This window comes from Mirounga leonina, unplaced genomic scaffold (assembly GCF_011800145.1).
Source record: "Mirounga leonina isolate KUSES-001 unplaced genomic scaffold, KU_Mleo_1.0 Mir_170, whole genome shotgun sequence".
In the NCBI taxonomy this organism is placed as follows: Eukaryota; Metazoa; Chordata; class Mammalia; order Carnivora; family Phocidae; genus Mirounga; species Mirounga leonina.
The window spans coordinates 10,632,907-10,650,617 of NW_023270433.1; the positions used below are offsets into that span (position 1 = coordinate 10,632,907).

General features: G+C 57.6%; 1 protein-coding gene across 1 annotated transcript in view; it reads right to left on the reverse strand.

Moving 5' to 3' along the window:
- Positions 1 to 17,711, reverse strand: part of NEK6 (NIMA related kinase 6) — an 84,585-nt gene that overhangs the window by 37,585 nt on the left and 29,289 nt on the right. Inside the window, exon 2 of the mRNA XM_035015833.1 lies at positions 7,528 to 7,645. Within this exon, the coding sequence (XP_034871724.1) occupies positions 7,528 to 7,617 (90 nt within the window). The 5' untranslated portion in view covers positions 7,618 to 7,645. The remainder of the gene's footprint in view (positions 1 to 7,527; positions 7,646 to 17,711) is intronic.

Genomic DNA, 17,711 nt, shown 5'->3' on the forward strand with positions numbered 1-17,711 from the left:
GCCTGGTGTGCTGTGGGCCTTTGGGATGCAGCCACTGTCCCTTCGGGGTGCAGCCGAAATCCCACCCCCTCAGAAGAAGGCGACTTCCTCACACGCGCATGGATCGCGCATGCCCGTGGAGCGGATGGCTCGGATCGCGCATGCCCGTGGAGGGGTCGGCTCGGATCGCGCATGCCCGTGGAGCTGACGGCTGGGATCGCGCATGCCCGTGGAGCTGACGGCTCGGCCACGGGCTAGCAGGCGCCCCCCACGCGACAGTCACCCGCTAGCTGCTTACACAGGTTTTGTGGCTGCAACCTCCTAACAGCCTTGTCAAGCAAGGCGTTTCATCCCACATCATAAAGAAGGGAACTGAGGCACAGTCACACAGCTGGTCCGTGGGGAGCTGAGACCTGAACTCCCCGCCGATCTCTGCTGAGAGGCGCCCTGGGCAGGGCTCCTCCCCTCTCAGGGCCTCAGTTTCCCCCCTGGGACAGTGAAGCATTTGGAGGACGTGATCTCCTAGGGTCCCTGCTGTGCAAACACTGGGCTTTTCACTGTCACTAGTGGCTGGAGTCCCTTGTCCACCCCAGAAATGTGCCCCCAAAGGCCACGCTGCCCTGAGGAAACTCCCCGAGGATGGGGGGAGGATGGGGGGCGACATCCCAGCTGGCATCCTAAGACTCCAGTGGCACTTCTGCATATGCGATGACCCAGATTTGCATTTCCTGTCACAACCCATGCGACCTAATTAGAGGAATGAGCTCCTGGGGAGGGGGGGGAGGTTCCTCCTGCAGCAGCACCACGTGGGAGGGGGGCAGCCTGGGCATGTTTGGGGACACAGCACCCTCACAGGGGTCGGCACGGGGTCCTGTCCCCCCCGATGCCCTCTGTTCAGGCGGGGGGCAGCGCAGGACACAGGGCGCAGTGCCCGAGCCAGGAGGGCCCAGGCTCCGAAGTAACTCAGGGGCTGTGAGTGCAAGAGGAAAAGGTGATCGGAGTTCTGGTCCCTAAGGCCAGGCCTCTCTCCACTGCCACCTCCAAGGGCTTCCTCCCCTCCCGGGTCAGCCCTCAGCGAGCTCCACTCTGGCCCCTGCAGCCGAGGGAGTCCGTCCACAACAGGGGGACGTCAGCAGTATCAGCCCCGGGATTTCTCCGAGGATTCCAGGACGTGATCCTGGTGCCAAGGGTCCCAGGAGCTCTGAGCTGCCCGGCAAACTCGGGGCTGGCCCTGAGCAGCTCGCACTACACCGCCCAAAGGCAGTAATCCTGATGGCCTTTCTGAAAACTGCTCATCTCATAGTCCTCACGAGCCCCTGTTCCGCCTGGAACCCCATGCTGGCTCCTGGGAAAATTAGCATCAGCCCGGGGGGAGCTCCAAGTCGGGTGACCGCCACTCCGGCTCCCTCAGCTGAGACACTGACACGGGGGGTGCAGAGGCCTGGGTTCAAATCCCGGATCTGCCACGTGCTGGCTGGGGGCTGTGGACAAGCACTCTGTGCCTCAGTTTCCTCACGTGTACAATTAAGGTGATCACAGGGCCTCCTTCCGAGGGCTGCCGGGGGGTAAGTAAGTTACTGAATGAAGGCACCTGGGAGATGCTGTATGGTGTTACTGTCATGAGGGGTGTCGGCGTCACTCAGTCTGCAGGGCGAGGACCAGGGCTGCACCTGCCTCCCAGGGAGCTGGGGACAAGCCGAGGCAGGGAGTTCTCAGTGGCTGTACCACCATCCCCACCATCCCCACCCCACTGAGGGTCTGCACTGGGGCTCTTGCCAGCTCTGGGCTCTTTGGCTGTGAAAACTGAAATGAATTTTGAAGTCAAAGAATAAGACCGATGACACCCATGACGTCAGACGCCATGTTGGGGGTTTGAAGTATTCCATCTCGCTTAGTCTTCACGGCCCCATTTTACAGATGAGGAAGCGGAGGCTCAGAGAGGTCATCGACCCGTCACCTGACTGCAGTAAAGCCCCTGTGGCCTTCTGACGTCACTGTCCCCTGCACGGGTCATCCAGGACTGTTTGCCAAGGGACCGCGCTAGACAACAGGCTCGCCTCGCCTCCCCGTCTAGGGTGGGCCACTCGCAGGGCAAATGCTGCTGGAAGCCATTTCTGACTCCTCAGCCCCATTCCGCAGGGTGAGAGCCCCTCAGTTCTCCCCCAGAGGAGGAGCAGGTGGGTGGAGAAGCTGGGAGGCGGCGGGAGTGATGCTGACCACGCTCCGCTGCCAGCCACAGTGGGGGGAAGAAGGGGGTCCGCACTGCCCCGTGGTGGGGGAGAAGCCATCTCAGCGAGAGGAGGAGCCTCAGGGAGCAACTCCCTGGACAGCAGAGGCTCGGCAGAACAAGGGGCCAAGGAGAGGGCCAAGGTCCCCAGGTCACCTCTATCCCCAATCCCACCCACCCCCGCCAAGAAATGCTGCCAGGCTTCTCAGGTCAAGGCTGGAAAAGGGGGGGGAGGTTTGTGTGCTGGTGAACCACCCCAGAAAGCTCCGAGAAACCCAGGCTCTCTTCTCCAAGTCAGATCAAATTAGGCCACAAACACCTCCCACCCTGTGCTAATTTGAGTTTAAAATGTTTGAACCACAATAAGCCTCAGCCATCGACAAATCCCCCCTTAAAAAAAAACAAAAAAAAACTAGGAGCATAAAATTACATGTTAAAAGAATAAAAATGCATCCGCCCAATTAATTTTCTGAAATCTCATTAAAAAATTTAGCCTGACTAAGTCAGAGTTCTGACCTGAATTTTAATCATCTTTACACTGAATGGGTCTTTTTTTCCCTGATATTTGCAATGCATCATTAATTTTAAGGCAACTGTTTCTGTGATTTTAAAAAGCGTACTTGATCAGAATGACATTTCCTGTAAACGAATTTCACCTTTAAAGACATCTGACACCGTGTGTGGGGAGTTCTAATGGATTCGGTGTATGTGTTTACGGTGATGTGTTTTAAATCTGTGTTACACAAAAGAAAGGCAGGGTTTACAGAGAGTCTATATTGTCAGGCTCTTTACGAGGCCGACCCCGCTCAGGTCTCCACAATCTGGCTAATTTCAAACCCAAAGCTCATCTTCCCTCTCGCAGACCTGGTGGCAGGAAGGGGTGCTGTGGGGCCACAGGACACGGAGAGACTCCTGGCTCTGCCCCTCAAGAGCAAAACATAAGCGGTATTTATCTTGGTTTCCTCCCCTGCAAAATCGAGTTCTGAATAAGACCTAGCTCCTAGTTGGTAGGAGGATGGGATGAGGTAAGTGCCAGGTACTGCACTGTTGGCATGACCACCACCACGACCGTCCCAACCTGGAAGTCTACACTCAAGCTCCCAGGGCCATCAGCACATGGGAACAGTGAGCAAGATGGCCAAAACAGAGGAGTCACCTGATAACAAAGCATAAGATCGCCTCAATTGCAGTGGGTCCCTCAGGACAATTCCCGCTGACTGAGCTCAGAGGAAGCTGAGCTTAAACATACATAAGAGAATCTGGAACCAACTCCAGTGACTAGCAAGCCAAGACTTGAAAGGTGAAAGCCGTAAAGAGCATCAGCCATTACGCCAGAAGTCTGGATCCATCCTCTACTCGGCTCTCCCTCACCCCTTCAGTTACCAAGTGCAGTTGGTTTTCTCCCTGCAAGTCTCTGGAATCTTCTCTCCCCATGTCCAGCCGTTTAAGACCATGGCACCATCTCACCGGGGAGAAGGCAGTGGCCTCGTCTCCTCCTATTTGCACCCTACCTGTGCCTTGAGCACCAGCAACCACTAATCTTTCTAAAATGCAAGCTCCCTTGTCCACCTAAAACCACGAATGGGCTCACCCATCACTCACTATAGACTCAGTTCCAGATGACGCAGCCTTTCATAAGCACCAGCCGTTCTCCCATCCAAACACTGGTAGTTAAACACTTGCCTAACCTGACTGGTCCTGCACCTTCAGGCCTGGCTCCTTCCTCTTCCTGGGACATCCTCCTCTCCCTGTCTTGCCCTAAATCATGGCCAGTCCACCTGTCATCTCTCTAGAACTTTCCCTGTCCCACCCCACCCTCTGGGCTCCCTCAGCGTCCGCCCGTCCCTCTGTGGGGCCTTCCACCTCACACACGGTCTGTACCCACTTCTGTGTGGGGCTCCTCAGCAGACCCAAGGCAGAAACGAGACAAGCATTTGCTGAATTTACAACACGTCAGCAAACACTTCTTGAATTTTAATAGCTGTTAATATTTGGTCATTAAATCTTACCTAACTACCAACATTGCTTTGGGAAGATTTTCATAAAGATTTTGGCCTGTGTGATTCAGATCTGGAAGCAGCTGTCCCACCCCCTGAAAAGTAAGGCGCATTCCTCTTTCTCTGAATAGGGCCCAATATAAATGAACTTGGCACGCCCCAAGCAGGTTTGCAAAGACTTTCCAGATGGAAGACATATTAACCAGGGCTTTCTCAGACAAGAGCACCTTTCTCCTTCTTGGAAATTCACGTGGTTCTTAGTGGGTCAGCTCTGTTTCATTCCTGATGAAAACGCTCAGCAACAAACTGGTAAAATCATAAAGCAGGGGGGCATCAGAACTCTTCCTCTCGATTGCATGCATGCATTCATTCATTTGAAACCTCAATGATTTCACATGTGACTCCACCACATTCAGCAAACGTATTTTAGTAAGAGGACAGCTCTCACAGCTAGAAAGCTCCCTGAAATGACAAACCACTAGCCTTGCGGCACAAAAACTTAACAAAACCAGTTTGAGTGGTTGCTAAGTTGTTCCTTCTACACTGCAGGTATTTCAGCTCTGGGCTCCTGAGCCACGAACACAAAAATGAAGGTTAAGAGAGAAGAATGAGGGGCGCCTGGGTGGCTCAGTCGGTTAAGCGACTGCCTTCGGCTCAGGTCGTGATCCTGGAGTCCCGGGATCGAGTCCCGCATCGGGCTCCCTGCTCGGCGGGGAGTCTGCTTCTCCCTCTGACCCTCCCGATGCTCCCCCCCTCTCATGCTCTCTCTCTCTCACTCTCTCTCAAATAAATAAATAAAATCTTAAAAAAAAAAAAAAAGAGAAGAATGAAATCTGTGACACATATTTTCCCTAACACTCACAGTGTCAGACGCCATGCTGGGGGTTGGAAGTATTCCACCTCACTTAGTCTTCACGGCCCCATTTTACAGATGAAGAAGTGGAGGCTCAGCTCATTTACCCGTCGTTGCCTGGCTGGTGAGGGCTGGAGTCGGGATTGGAGCCCCGCCTGGTCTAGAACACAGTATTCTCGCCATCGCGGGCCCCGGCTCCTTCTCCTAAGGATGATTTCAGGGCAACAGCAGGGCCTCCTGCCATCAAGGAATATGGCTCTGCTGTCAATTTCAGGTGTTTCTATGTCCCGAAACAGGCAAGATTCGGGCCGCCATGTCTCCCCAGGCGGTGTTTAAATACCAGCGCTTCGTGAGTGGAGGAGAGAGGATGCACCTGCCTGGCCTCATTCCCGCCCTGACCTGGGGCAGTGCTGGTGTCTACACGGCTTGTGCACCCCGGCTTGGCGTCCCCGGCCAGATGCTGGCGGGACGGAGGGCCCCTCTGCCCTCTGCCGCCCAACGACGAGGAATCGTGTCTAATCCACTCCAACATGTGTGACCAGACGCCCGGACACCGCCGCCTCGCCTTGTTCGTGAAATAATTACGGGGCTCTCTCTTCTGCCAAATGAGGCTGTAATTAACCCTAATTGCTCAAAATGCAACTGGCTAATTCTGGGAGATTAATCAAGGGGGACTCAATTGTTAGTGAATGACTTAATATGACAAATTGCTGCATTACCCGAGGAGGCCCCACTGCCCCCAGCCATCAGTGAGCTGTCCTGGTGGACTCGGCACCAGCAGTGGCCACGGGCCTTTAGGCTTTCTGGGGTCTGCCTCCCCAAATTCCACCTGGGAAACGGGCCCGTGTCCCCTCCAGTAACGGGAGTGGAGAGTACAAATAGTGCAGATGCCCTAGGACACACTATGTGGGGGGGGGGGGGTGTGCACGTGCGTGCAGACACACGAGTGCACGCTCACGCGCACGCACACACACACACACTAGTAGACACCGTGTCTACTAGTTCACGTGTCTCACCTCTTCGTGAATCTATAAAATTGCTCCTTCCCTTGGGCTGATGGAGCCCCACACAGGGAGCATGGCCTGATGAGAACTCAGGTGTAGAAGGATCTCAGACTCATCGGCCTCCTTGGCCAGGCACCTTTGTGCAGTACACACCCGCACAACTGCACATGGAAGCCCTGGCCAAGCAGGTCAAACAGCAGAGTCCAGCTGATGTCCTCCAACAGGAAATAGGCACTTAGAGGCTGTGATGAGCCTTCTGGGGCTCGAGAAGGTAGCTGTCTCTGAGTCTTCCCTTGATTTGGGTCTCATAGCTTTGGGGACAAAGCCAACCCTGGACATGACTTTGCATCATACCAGGCTGTCCACAAGGCCCTGCAGCACCTGGCCCAGGTGACCTGCCCAGCCTGCCCCCTCCAGGCCTCTGCATGCCAATTCCTAAAGGAGGCCTCTCTGGCCATCCAGTTTGGATCATGTGCCTTCTGGAGCTCCATGGGCCCCTGAGTTTCTTCTGCCCTGTTTCCTACCTTTCTCTCCCATGAGGCTGTGTGCTTTCTAAGAGCAGACCTGCGTCTGTCTCACACACAGCCACGTCGGGGTGTATTACATGTATCTGCAGTTCACTGACTCCCCCGGCATTGAGGGGCTCCTCTGGGCCTGGCCTGGGATGATGGGACCAGTAAAGCCCCACCCCCAGATCTTCCGTTCAGGAAGGGAGGCAGACTTGGGAACCAGTTCCCCAGCGGGATGCCATGGCCAGAGCCCAGCGCCTGAGCCGCACAGCGGGGGGAGTGGGGTGGGACCGGGAGGCTCCCTAGAAGGAGCCGCATTTGGACCGAGGCCTGCACGAGGAGTCGGGGAGGGCACTCCAGGCCCAGGGAACAGCATATGCAAAGGCACAGAGTATGTGGGCAGCTGGGAACCCCAGAAGCCACCTTCAGAAAAGCTGCGGGGGGCTGCCTGGCTCTCCGAGGATCTGCACAGGGTGAGGTAGGTGTAAGGAAACCAGTGTCCTGAGGCTCTGCGGGTTCTAGATAAGAGGCTGAAGAGGGCCAGGACGCAGCTAAAACCAAAAAGGGAAGCCAGCTTCAGCTGAGAGTAAGGAAGCACTCTGTGACTGCACGCACAGGCTGCCCGTGCCCCCCGGAGCCCCTCACTCTCTCCTCTCTCCTCTCACATGGCCTTTCTAACCAGCCCTGATCCCGCAGACATAAAGCTGTTCCATTCACACGGAAATCCCAGAGTCCGGCACAGAGAAGGCTTCTCCGAGTGCTGCTGAGTGAAATCGGGGCTGACCAGGTTGGTAGTGAGCCCCACTCCCACCCTGGAAGCATTCACGAAGTGACTCCGTTGGGGGCGGGGGGTGTGGGTGGGGGGAGGGCTTCCTCCAGTGGCTGGGATGAAGCAGCCTCAGGGACCCAGCTCCCTGCTGAGTCCCCAGTGCTCTGCAGACAAAGACAAAGGGCTCACCTGTGGGTCCGGGGGGTGGGCAGGCCCTGGGCTGTGGCAGAGGCTGTTCGGGCTTCCTCCGTGGGCCATGTGGCTGGGCTGTCCGGCCATCCTGCATGCCAGCCTCCCGGGGCACGGGCTGCAAAAGAAAACGCGGGCTTTCTTACACACACGCCTGTTCACCTTCTCCCCTCCACGTCACCAGGCTGGACGAGGCACTTCCGTTGACCCCATCTTCCAGCGGGGTTACAGAGCAACCACCCAGCTCAGAAGCCGCAGGGCTAGGACTCCATGCCCCACAGGACACACCTTCCCTCCATTTCCCGTCTGACAAGGTTGCGAGGATCATCCCCACTGGATAGAGGGGGAAACGGGTTCTGCGCAGGGAAAAGTCTAACGGCGGCCCCCCCAGCCAACAAAGGAGGTGCCGGATTCCACTCCACAAGAGCTGGGCTCCAAAGCCTTGTTCTTTCCACATTATTGTCCCCGTGCTTCCCGGGGGCAGTTACAAAGCCCTGTCCCCCATGATCACCCCCACAAAAACCCAGATTGACCGCCTGGGTGGTCAGGAAAGAGACCCTGTGACAGCCTGCATGCAGTAGCTGCAGGAAGGACCCAACATCCCCATCCTTGCTGGGCCCTGGTACACCAAACCCGGGGAAGGCCAAGGCCACGGGTTCCCCTCACAGCGCTGCGTAGACCTCCAGGCAGGCGCAGAGCCTTCTGCACAAGGGAGCAGTCCCCTGTGCCCCCCAGGGTTTGGGCTGCCACGTCAGAGGCCCCTAGGAGAGTCAAGGATGCCAGCCACCAGTTGTCATGGTAACCACAGCAGCGGTCCCTGATAAAGCACCCACTATGTTCCCTGGGCCTGAGCTAAATGTCATCTAAGAAGCACTCCCAACACCACTTCCCCTGGTGTCACAGGCAGCCTCTGCCAGCCTCGCTAGCGGAGGGCTGCCTCTGGGGCATGGCCCAAGGCAGAGCGAGGTACAGCCGGAGGTGAGAGCTGGCACCTGGCCACTACGATCCTCCCGGACGCAAGGGGCAAAGCCCTCCCCCTTGGGAGGAAAGCCTTTCCTGCCACCACAAGCATTTCTGCAGCAGCTTCCATGCCCAGGGCCAGGCCGGGGCTCTCACAGCACCGCGGAGAATGACAGGGCCTGATGCACGGGAGGTAGGTTCCTGTCGTAGTGCAGGCATGTGGTGAGGGCCCCCGCCCCGGCTGTCCCCCAGACTCCACACCCCAAACAGAGCCCCTCAGGACTGGCCCAGGCTATCGCAGCAGCTTTGTCTATACCCTCCGGAGCCAGAGTCGAGTCCCTAGGAATTGGTGGCCCCCTAGACAGCCCTTAATCAATGACCAAGGGGTCCGGTATGAAGTGCCCTTGCCTGGGTCAGGACACTCGGGCACTCCGAGGTGTGACTCACACTCCAGGACACAGGGCACTCCGAGATCACACCCCTGCTCGTCAGCCTCCCCCACTCCCTTACAGTTTTCTCACTCTCAGGGTCTGCGTCTGGAGAACCAACCGGAGACATCTCTTTCTCCCTAGACGGACTCTCTCAGTCTTTAACCTGGTCACCTACACCCCAGCCAAACCCCAACCTGAGAGCCACCCCCCCCCGTCCAGTGGCTCAGCAAGCCCCCTTCCAACCCCCCCCCCAGGGCCCCCCCCCCCCCGGTCCAGTGGCTCAGCAAGCTCCGTTGCACACACCTCCCAAGTCCACACCCGCCCTCATTAACACAGCGGCGTCTGCGCGGTGGGAAAGGAGTCTCTTCCTTCCTCCCCACTGTAGATTCTTCCAGCTACAGGGGGTGAGCATCCAGCCCTCCAGGCTCAGGGATGTCTGCGATGCCTTTTGAGCTATCAAAGCATGTCCACCAAGCCCCAAATGACCCACTGAGCTTGACTCTCCAGTTGTGTCTCCCTCGGAGCGAGGCCACGTGGAGCAGATGGACCGGACTCAGGCTCGCAGGGGAGCCCTCTGCAGCGGGGAGTCGTGCAGGGTGGGCGCCGCATCCTGCCAAGCACAGCCCATGCTGTCCCCTGGCTGTGAAGCTGCCAACACTGAGCCAGGGTCGACCCCCAAACATGGCATTTTATGTAGAGATTTTTTGCTCTTTTTTCTCGTCTTGAATAGGCGGCAGGAGGAGGGTGCTGTGGGGGTGTGTCCACACTTCTGAGCCCTCTCCGCCCGCCATCCCCCCTGACTCTGTCCCAGTGTGGGACTCCCCTCCCACCTGGGCCCCCCAGGGCCCATGCCCTGTTCACCAGCTCTCCTCCGCGTGCGCCACCGAGGCTTCCTGAAATGCACATGGGACCACGGCCCCCTCGGCGTCTCGCCACCATCTGTGCCTGAGCTCCCACACCGGAGCGCACACCCTCAGGGTGACACAGTGAGGACCGGTAGGAAAAGCCCCAGGATAAACACACAAACACGAGTGGCTTCCCGAGGCAGCACTGTTACTCAGTGGGGAAACGTGTGCGCCGATGAACCGGATTCGGAGGGAACAGAATGTAAAATGCGCATGCATTTTAAGATAAAACCGGTGACTCCTGCAGGCTCAGCAGCTGCTGCGGGCTGCATCCCCAGACCCCTCGGGGTGACATGTTCACCGTCCTCTGCCCTTAGGGAGACCTCCAGGGAGAGGTTGGAGAAGAACTGTCTTCAGCAAAAAGGTTCTGTCTTTATCTCTGTAAGCGTCAGAGCGGCCCAGAGGCCAGGCCCACATGTGCACCTGCCCACCTGCCCACCTGCCAACGGACTTCACGTGGACTGCTGACCATGGCATGTGCGTCTCTACATCTCCCTCCCTGCATCCGACCCCACCCAGCCTTTTGGGGCCAGTGGGCCTGGGTTTGCATCTTGGCCCTGTCACTCACCAGCTGGGAGCCTGGGCAAGTCACACTGGGCAGAGGCTTAGCAGGTGTCTGCCAAGGTCATGCCCACTTGCCCTCTGCGGTATTAGCGGCACCCTCCCAACATCTGCGCCCGGAGGCAGCAGACTACACACTCAGGAGCCCACCCCAGACCTCACACAGGGCTCCAGGAGCACTGCCAAGGGGTCCCTGGCCCCATCAGAAATAACAGTAATGATAATGATAAGTAAAGTTGTGTGCTCTGATCATGCTAGGCCTTGCTCTGTACACTTCACCTCTTCGCCCATCTCATTTAACAGACCCTGTCTCTCACGGGATAGGGTCTATTATTGTCCCATTTTACAGAAGAGAAAACTGAGGCACAAGGAGGTTAAGAGATTTGCCCAGATCCGTGGCAGTGGAGCCAGGACTCAAACCCCTGGTGGCATCTTTGCCCAAAACCACCTCCCTGCACTCCCCACGGGCTCTCAGTGGCAATTCCTCATCTTCCTTTCCTTATACACAAGGTGGAGAACTTCCTGCATCATCTCCCCACTGAACAAGTCCCTTCCCTCAAAAACACGGAGTGGGCAGGGGTGATCCCAAGGCTGGAGGGCCACAGGGGGCCATTACCCACTGCAGGGGCCCCATGGACAGGAGCCCCCAGAGTCCGTGCCCTTTGGGACAGCACAACGGCGATGCAGCTCTGCTGTCCATGGTACCTTTTCTGCCAATGCCCTGGAGCTTTGGTAAATGACTGTTCCTAAGAGCTGTTCTATTTTTTTTTTTTTTAAGATTTTATTTATTTGACAGAGAGAGACACAGCGAGAGAGGGAACACAAGCAGGGGGAGTGGGAGAGGGAGAAGCAGGCTTCCCGCGGAGCCGGGAGCCCGATGTGGGGCTCGATCCCAGGACCCTGGGATCATGACCCGAGCTGAAGGCAGATGCTTAACAACTGAGCCATCTAAGAGTTGTTCTATCCAGAACCTAATGGAAGGGCTGCACCATGTCCTCCCCAGTGAGGAAGAGGGGAGGAAGAGGGGACTTTGTTCCAGGAAAGCAGCAGCCAAGGAGGATTCTGCAAGTCACAGGCTCCTGAGTGTCAGAGAGGGACACTGCAAAGGGGAAGGAGGCAGGGAGGGGAAGGAGGAGGGGAGAGGAAGGGTGGAGATGAGGAGGCGGGAGGAGGGAGGGAGAGGACAGAAGGAGTGTGGTGGGAGGGAGGGAGGCAGAAAGGGAAGGGGGGATGGTTGGGAGGAAGGCAATAAAGGTTCTCTGAACATTTCCAGTGGGCCAGATCTTTCCCATGCATCCTGGGGCTCTTGGTAAACCCATTTTAGAGATGAGGAAACAGGCTGAGAGAGGGGACGCTCAAGGTCATGGGGCTAGATTTGCTCTCAATGACTCCAAAGCCCCTCCTGGGTCCAAGGTAGTCCCTGCCTCTTGCTCTCCAGGGGTGCTGCATTTTCAGAGACTTTGCATTCTGTCTGTCTATACCTCCATGGAAGCCCAACCCTTTTACTGGAGATTCCTGCCCCAAACTGCTTCTTAGTGGGTGTGGATGCAGAAAGACCAAGGCAGAGATTCAGACTGACAGAGCGCAGGGAAAGCCCTTCAGCACACATGTGCATCCCCGGGTTGCACAGGGAGCTAGCAGCCTGTGCCTGGTGGCTCCTGCCAAGTCGAACAACAATGAGGCCCAAGCTGCCAAGCCCGAGTCAGGGGCCAAAAATGCATGGAATGTGAAACCCGGACACAGGCCGCACTGAGGGCCACCTAAAAGAGGGCCTTTCTTCTGTGGGGAGCAAGGGCCCTGTGTTTCTGAGGCACTGTGGGTGCACAGTGTGGCTCCCAGCCCGGGTTCCCCATGCGTGCGTGTCCACCAGGTGCCCAGGGACCACATCAGGATGCGCCTAAGGGTTCAGCGAGGCCTGCCGGGGAGCCAGGTGCCTCGGTTCAAATCCTGGCCTGGCTTCATTTAACCATGCAGTGACTCAGTTTCCTCATCTGGAAAATGGGGTATCTAATATAGATGTTCCTCTTAGAGTCACTGAGAGGACCGAATGTGTTTACAGATGAAAACTCCTTACAGCAGAGCCTGACACATGTGAAGGTCCTCGGAGACTCTGTCATTAGCACTAACTCTCACTGGGAGGATGAGTGGCGGACACGGGGACTGGTGATCAGAGAAGGGTGGGGACTTGCCCAGGGTCACACAGCTAGTAAGTGACAGAGCCAGGGCTGTTGGCCCCCAGATCATGCTCCATCTGCCTCACTGCATGTCCTCTTTGGGACCACTCTGGAACAAATGCCTTCATCGCTAATGTGAACTGTGGCTACCTTTCTTTGCAAAGCCCCCTGACACTCTCCTCCCGGCCTGGCCTTCAGGCGAAGCTCCTGCTAATGCGGGGCTTGGGTTTCATCCGAGCACTCCCTGGAAGGGACTGGCTCCTGGGCTGGGCTGGGCAAGGAGGTTTCTCCAGTGGCCTTTCTGTCCCCTGGCCCTTGCCTCCCAATTTCTGGAAGCTTCATCTAGAGGAGTCATGTCCCTCCTTTCCCTACTGCCCAAATGACACACCTCGTGGAGGCTGGCAGCCCACGGAGGCCCTTACCCTCTCCCTGAAAGACGACTCAAGACCCCACGAAGGCTCAGGGCAAGGACCTGGCTTGAGGCAGGTTTGGGGGTCTATGCACGCGAGGCTCTGTATGTTGGGGGTCTTGTGGTGGTGCATTCATAATCTGGGGGGAGGCAAGTATTTGTTCAGGTCTCACTTTGTCCTCAAACCCTGAGGTGGAAACGGCGTGTCCTGCCTGCCCTCTCCCGGGCGTGTGCACGCACGTCCGCGTGTGGTCAGTGTTTTCCCGACAGCCGCAGGCTTTGAGCCCGGCCACACTGTCACTCCGTCAACCAAGGCAGGCATGCCGCTGCCCCTGCCTCCCCTGGACGCTGCAGCCTGGGCCAGTTTGCCTGAGGAAGGCCCTCTCTCAGTCCTTCCAGGGCAGTGAACAGCTTTATGGGTTGTTTTCCCAAAGCAGGAAACTAGCTCGGTGACTGGACGCCCTCCCCCCGCAGTTCTCTTTCCTCCCCCAGTGAGTGACCCAATCCTGGCACCAGGTGTGGGCACCAGGGGCTATTTCTGCTTGGCCAGCAGGCCCCTGGTGGCAGAAGCCTAGGACAGGTGCCACAGGCCAGCCCTGCCCAATGCACCTCTTCAGGCCCCTTCGCATGTGGAAATCTGAGGCCCGGCAAGGAGACGCCGCAGCTCCTGGTGCGCGGCCGCTGGCGGGGTCAAGGCTGGACCAGCTTCGGCCTCACACAACATCCACATCAGGCGCCTCCCCTGAGCTGAGTGATCGGAGTGCCTCCCCAGCAGCCCAAGAGATGCCATCAGTCCCGTTCCGCAGATGAGGCAAGAGGCCCTGAGGAGAAACAGCACTTGCCAGAGTCTACACATCGGAGAACGCTGCCATTTAAACCTGCTTCCCGGACCAGCAAGGCTGTGAGCAAACCAAAGAAACTCCACCGATTTCATGACCCAGTTTACAAGGGCCTGGGGCTGGAAGGAATGTCCTGCCGGTGCAGACGGGCTGGGGGAGGGGAGGGCAGGGTCCTAGCCCTAATGCAGGACACACCGCGCACGCAGCAGGCTTGCGCCAGGGGCTGGGCAGGCCTTGTTCCCTCGTGGCCACCCCAGGTGGGGGCTGCTATGATCCACACAGCTAGAAGAGGATACGGAAGTTCAGACTGGCTAAGGGATGGGCCCAAGGTCACACAGCAGGCCACGGGCAGAACTGCCACTTGAAACCAAGTCTGTCGGACTCCCCCGGTCCTTACTGCCTTGGAAGAGTGAATGAATGAATGAATTCTGGCCCAGAGGTTTGGCTCTGGCTGCTGGGTCCTCCCCCCACCCCGGCCCCGCTTCTGGTCTGGGGATAAGCAGACATTACCCATTCATCATTGGACGAGAAGCAGCCAGATCGCAGGCCAGAGTCATGGGGGCCTGGGAGCCATAGGGGATGAGCCACAGATGGTGTCTGGTTTCCGGGCTGGTCCTACTTCCCCTCCCCACTCCCGAAGCCACACATGCTGCTCAGATTCCTCAGCTTCAGGACCAGTAGGAGCCTGTCTTCTCTAAGACATGGGACCATGACCAGCCCCGTCCTTCCAGGGCCTCTTCACAGGGTGGGCACGAATCCCGATCTGCTGCTCCCCGCCCAAAGCTCCCCAGGACAAGGCCCATGGTCCTGCACGAGGCATTCCAAGTTCTGCCCAGCCAGCATGGGCCTGCCCTCCTGCATTTCCCAACTCCTCCACCCCACCCGAGGCCCCTGAGCAGAGGGCCCTCCCCTTCCCAACCACACACCCCTGTGGGGTTCCTTGGACTGTCACGGGCAAAGTCGCACACATACATCAGGACCAGATCCTGGGTCCTGCTCAGGCTTGACGCTTCCTTTGGGGTCCTGGGCAAGTCCCGCCTGGGCTGTCTCCCTCCATAGAGAAGAAACAGACCCCGAAGAGTGGGCATGTGGCCGCAGTCGGGCAGTACCCAGGCTCCCCCTCCCCCATCTGCTGGTGTCCGCACAGTGGGGTTCTTCCTGAAGCCCACCGTTTGGGCACCAACTGCTTCCTAGGTCACCCCCTCTTCCTCCTCTGTGGGCCTTCTGAGCAGGAGCCCATCTCTGCGGTCATCTCTAAACCGTCAGTGTCTCGCCCGGGGCCTGGCGGGGGGAGCCGACTGCATACACTTCTGATCAGTCAGGGGTAGAGGGCCAGTGGTTCCTCCCCTGAGCCTGGAGCCCCAAGCAAGGAATGCGCACCCTCATGTTGCAGGGTTCCCATGGTCTCAGCTCGGGCAGAAATCCAGTCATTCAAAACACACCTCCCCTCCCACTGCACGGCTGGCCAGAGCCTTTTTTATTTTTTTTTTTAAAAGATTTTATTTATTTATTTGACAGAGAGAGACACAGCTAGAGACGGAACACAAGTGGGAGAGGAAGAAGCAGGCTTCCTGCGGAGCAGGGAGCCCAATGTGGGGCTTGATCCCAGGACCCTGGGATCGTGACCTGAGCTGAAGGCAGACGCTTAACGACTGAGCCACCCAGGCGCCCCTCCCAGAGCCTTTTTTAAAACTGAGAAGGTTCCTAAGCACCTTTCATCTCCTCCTGCTCGGATAATAAAACTCAATTCTGGAAGAAAAAAAATACAGGAGCTGTAAACATCTCATCTTTCAGGTAAAGGAGCAACGAGGCCATGGGTTTTTGTCTGGGAAGGTGTCTGGCTCCAGGACCCGGTGAAGGCCATGCTTCATCCCACCCACTTGGAAGAGGAAGATACCCAGCACTTCCTCTGTGCCAAGGAGTTAAACGCAGTGCCTCGGCACACCCCTGCTGGGATGTCTGCCATGACCCCATTTTACAGAAAAAGAAACCGAGGCACAGATAAGTGACCCACCAAGCCCCTGGCTCTAGTAGATGATAAGCCCTGTGTTTGAACCCAGATCTAACTCTCTCCAAAGTCTGGGTTTTAATCTCATGTGCTTGGGGCAAGCCTCGGAGGAGCCGGAGGAAGCTGGGATCTCACCTGCTAGGAGCTTCAGACCCTTTAGGCAGTCCCAGCCATGCCAAGGACCCCTACCCCTCAGATAAATGAACTCATTCTCTCCTCAAGGCCTTAGCAGACTCTACTCCCCCTCCCCGGAATGAAGTGCCTCCAGGCAAACCTGGCTCCTCCTTCAGAGGCCAACCTGGGGGACCTCCTCCACGAGGTCTTCCTGGACAACCCCTGTCAGTGACTCCCTGGCTCCACAGTGTTTGTTCCCGTGTTGTCACTGCCTGCTCGTGTTTTTCTCTCCCCAGCTGGAGATTTCCTTGAAGGTAGAGACCAAACCACTCAGCTCTGTGGCCCCAGCAGGCCACAAAGGGAGGGCCAGGTAGAAGGCTGCTGACCCAGTCTGTAAACACCAGAGGCCGGGAAGGAGAAACCTGGGAGCCCCCAGGCCAGCTCATTCAGGGGCCACAGGGAATGGGCAGTTTCAGGGAGAAATTCCTCTACCCCCATATCCCGACTCAGACCATGGCTACAGCCCTGACAACCAGTAACGGAAGGAGGAAAGCCAGTGGAACAGCCCCAGCTTCAGTGTTGGTAAAAAGTTCGCCCCAGGCCCCAGGAGGATGGAAGACCATAAGGGGATAGCTACTCCTGGTGGGAGAATCTTCCGTGGAGAACTCGCTGCTCAGACATCAGAAACGAGCCCAGGCAGCTAAAATTCATCCCAGAGGCGGGGAAAAAATTGCCTTTTCTGCTTCCCTCATAACCTCAGGAGTTCTGGCAAAGCCCGTGATCACTCAGTGTGAAACCCATTGTTGGCAATGGCCCGCACCCCCCCCCCCCCCCCCCCCCCCCCACCGCCGCCCCCCCCCTCGGGGCCGCCCCCCCCCCCCCCCCCCCCCCCGGGCAGCGACAAATGTCATGCCAGGCTGACGGCGCTGACCCGCTAGCAACCCCCACCAGGCAGATGATCGAGGGGGCAGCGGCGGCAGAGGCTCAGCCAGGTCAGGTGCCCCAGGAGCCCAGGCTCCAGAAGCTTCTCTCGCCGGCTTCCCTGCCACTTGCCGGGCAGAGCCTCGGGGCAGAGGTGGCGGCAGGAAAGAGTGAGGGGTTCCCCGCAGCCGGAGGCAGGACAAAGGCCAGTACCTTGCAAAGTGGCTCCTGAGAGGCTCGGGAGAAGGGCTGCTCAGCTCGGGGTAGAGGGTGGATGTGCAGCGCAGGGGCCTCTGGGGACCTGGGTGGCCTCCGTGTGCCAGGGCGGCTGAAGGAAGAGGGGCCGGCCCTGTCTCGGTACGGGACTTCCCCTGCCCAAGACTCCCATCCCCAGTCACTGCCAGAAGGAAACTCCCCCACCACGCGCTGCCCCAAAAATAGCTCCACCGTCACCTCTGTGGTGACTGGAACTTGTCACAGCCACCAGGGAGCCCTATGCTCACCAGGGACGGGAATCTGATGGCAGCAGCCACCGGTCTAGGAGAAAACATAGGTGTGCCCCACACCAGCAGGATTGGAACGCCATCAGAATCCACTCTGGGGGGCGCCTGGGTGGCTCAGTTGGTTAAGCAACTGCCTTCGGCTCGGGTCATGATCCTGGAGTCCCGGGATCGAGTCCCGCATCGGGCTCCCTGCTCAGTGGGGAGTCTGCTTCTCCCTCTGACCCTACCCCCTCTTGTGCACTCTCACTCTCTCTCTTTCAAATAAATAAATAAAATCTTTTAAAAAATAATAAAAAAAGAATCCACTCTGGGGTCGCCCAGTCCTGCTCCCCCATTCTACCTTCCAGGAAACTGAGGCT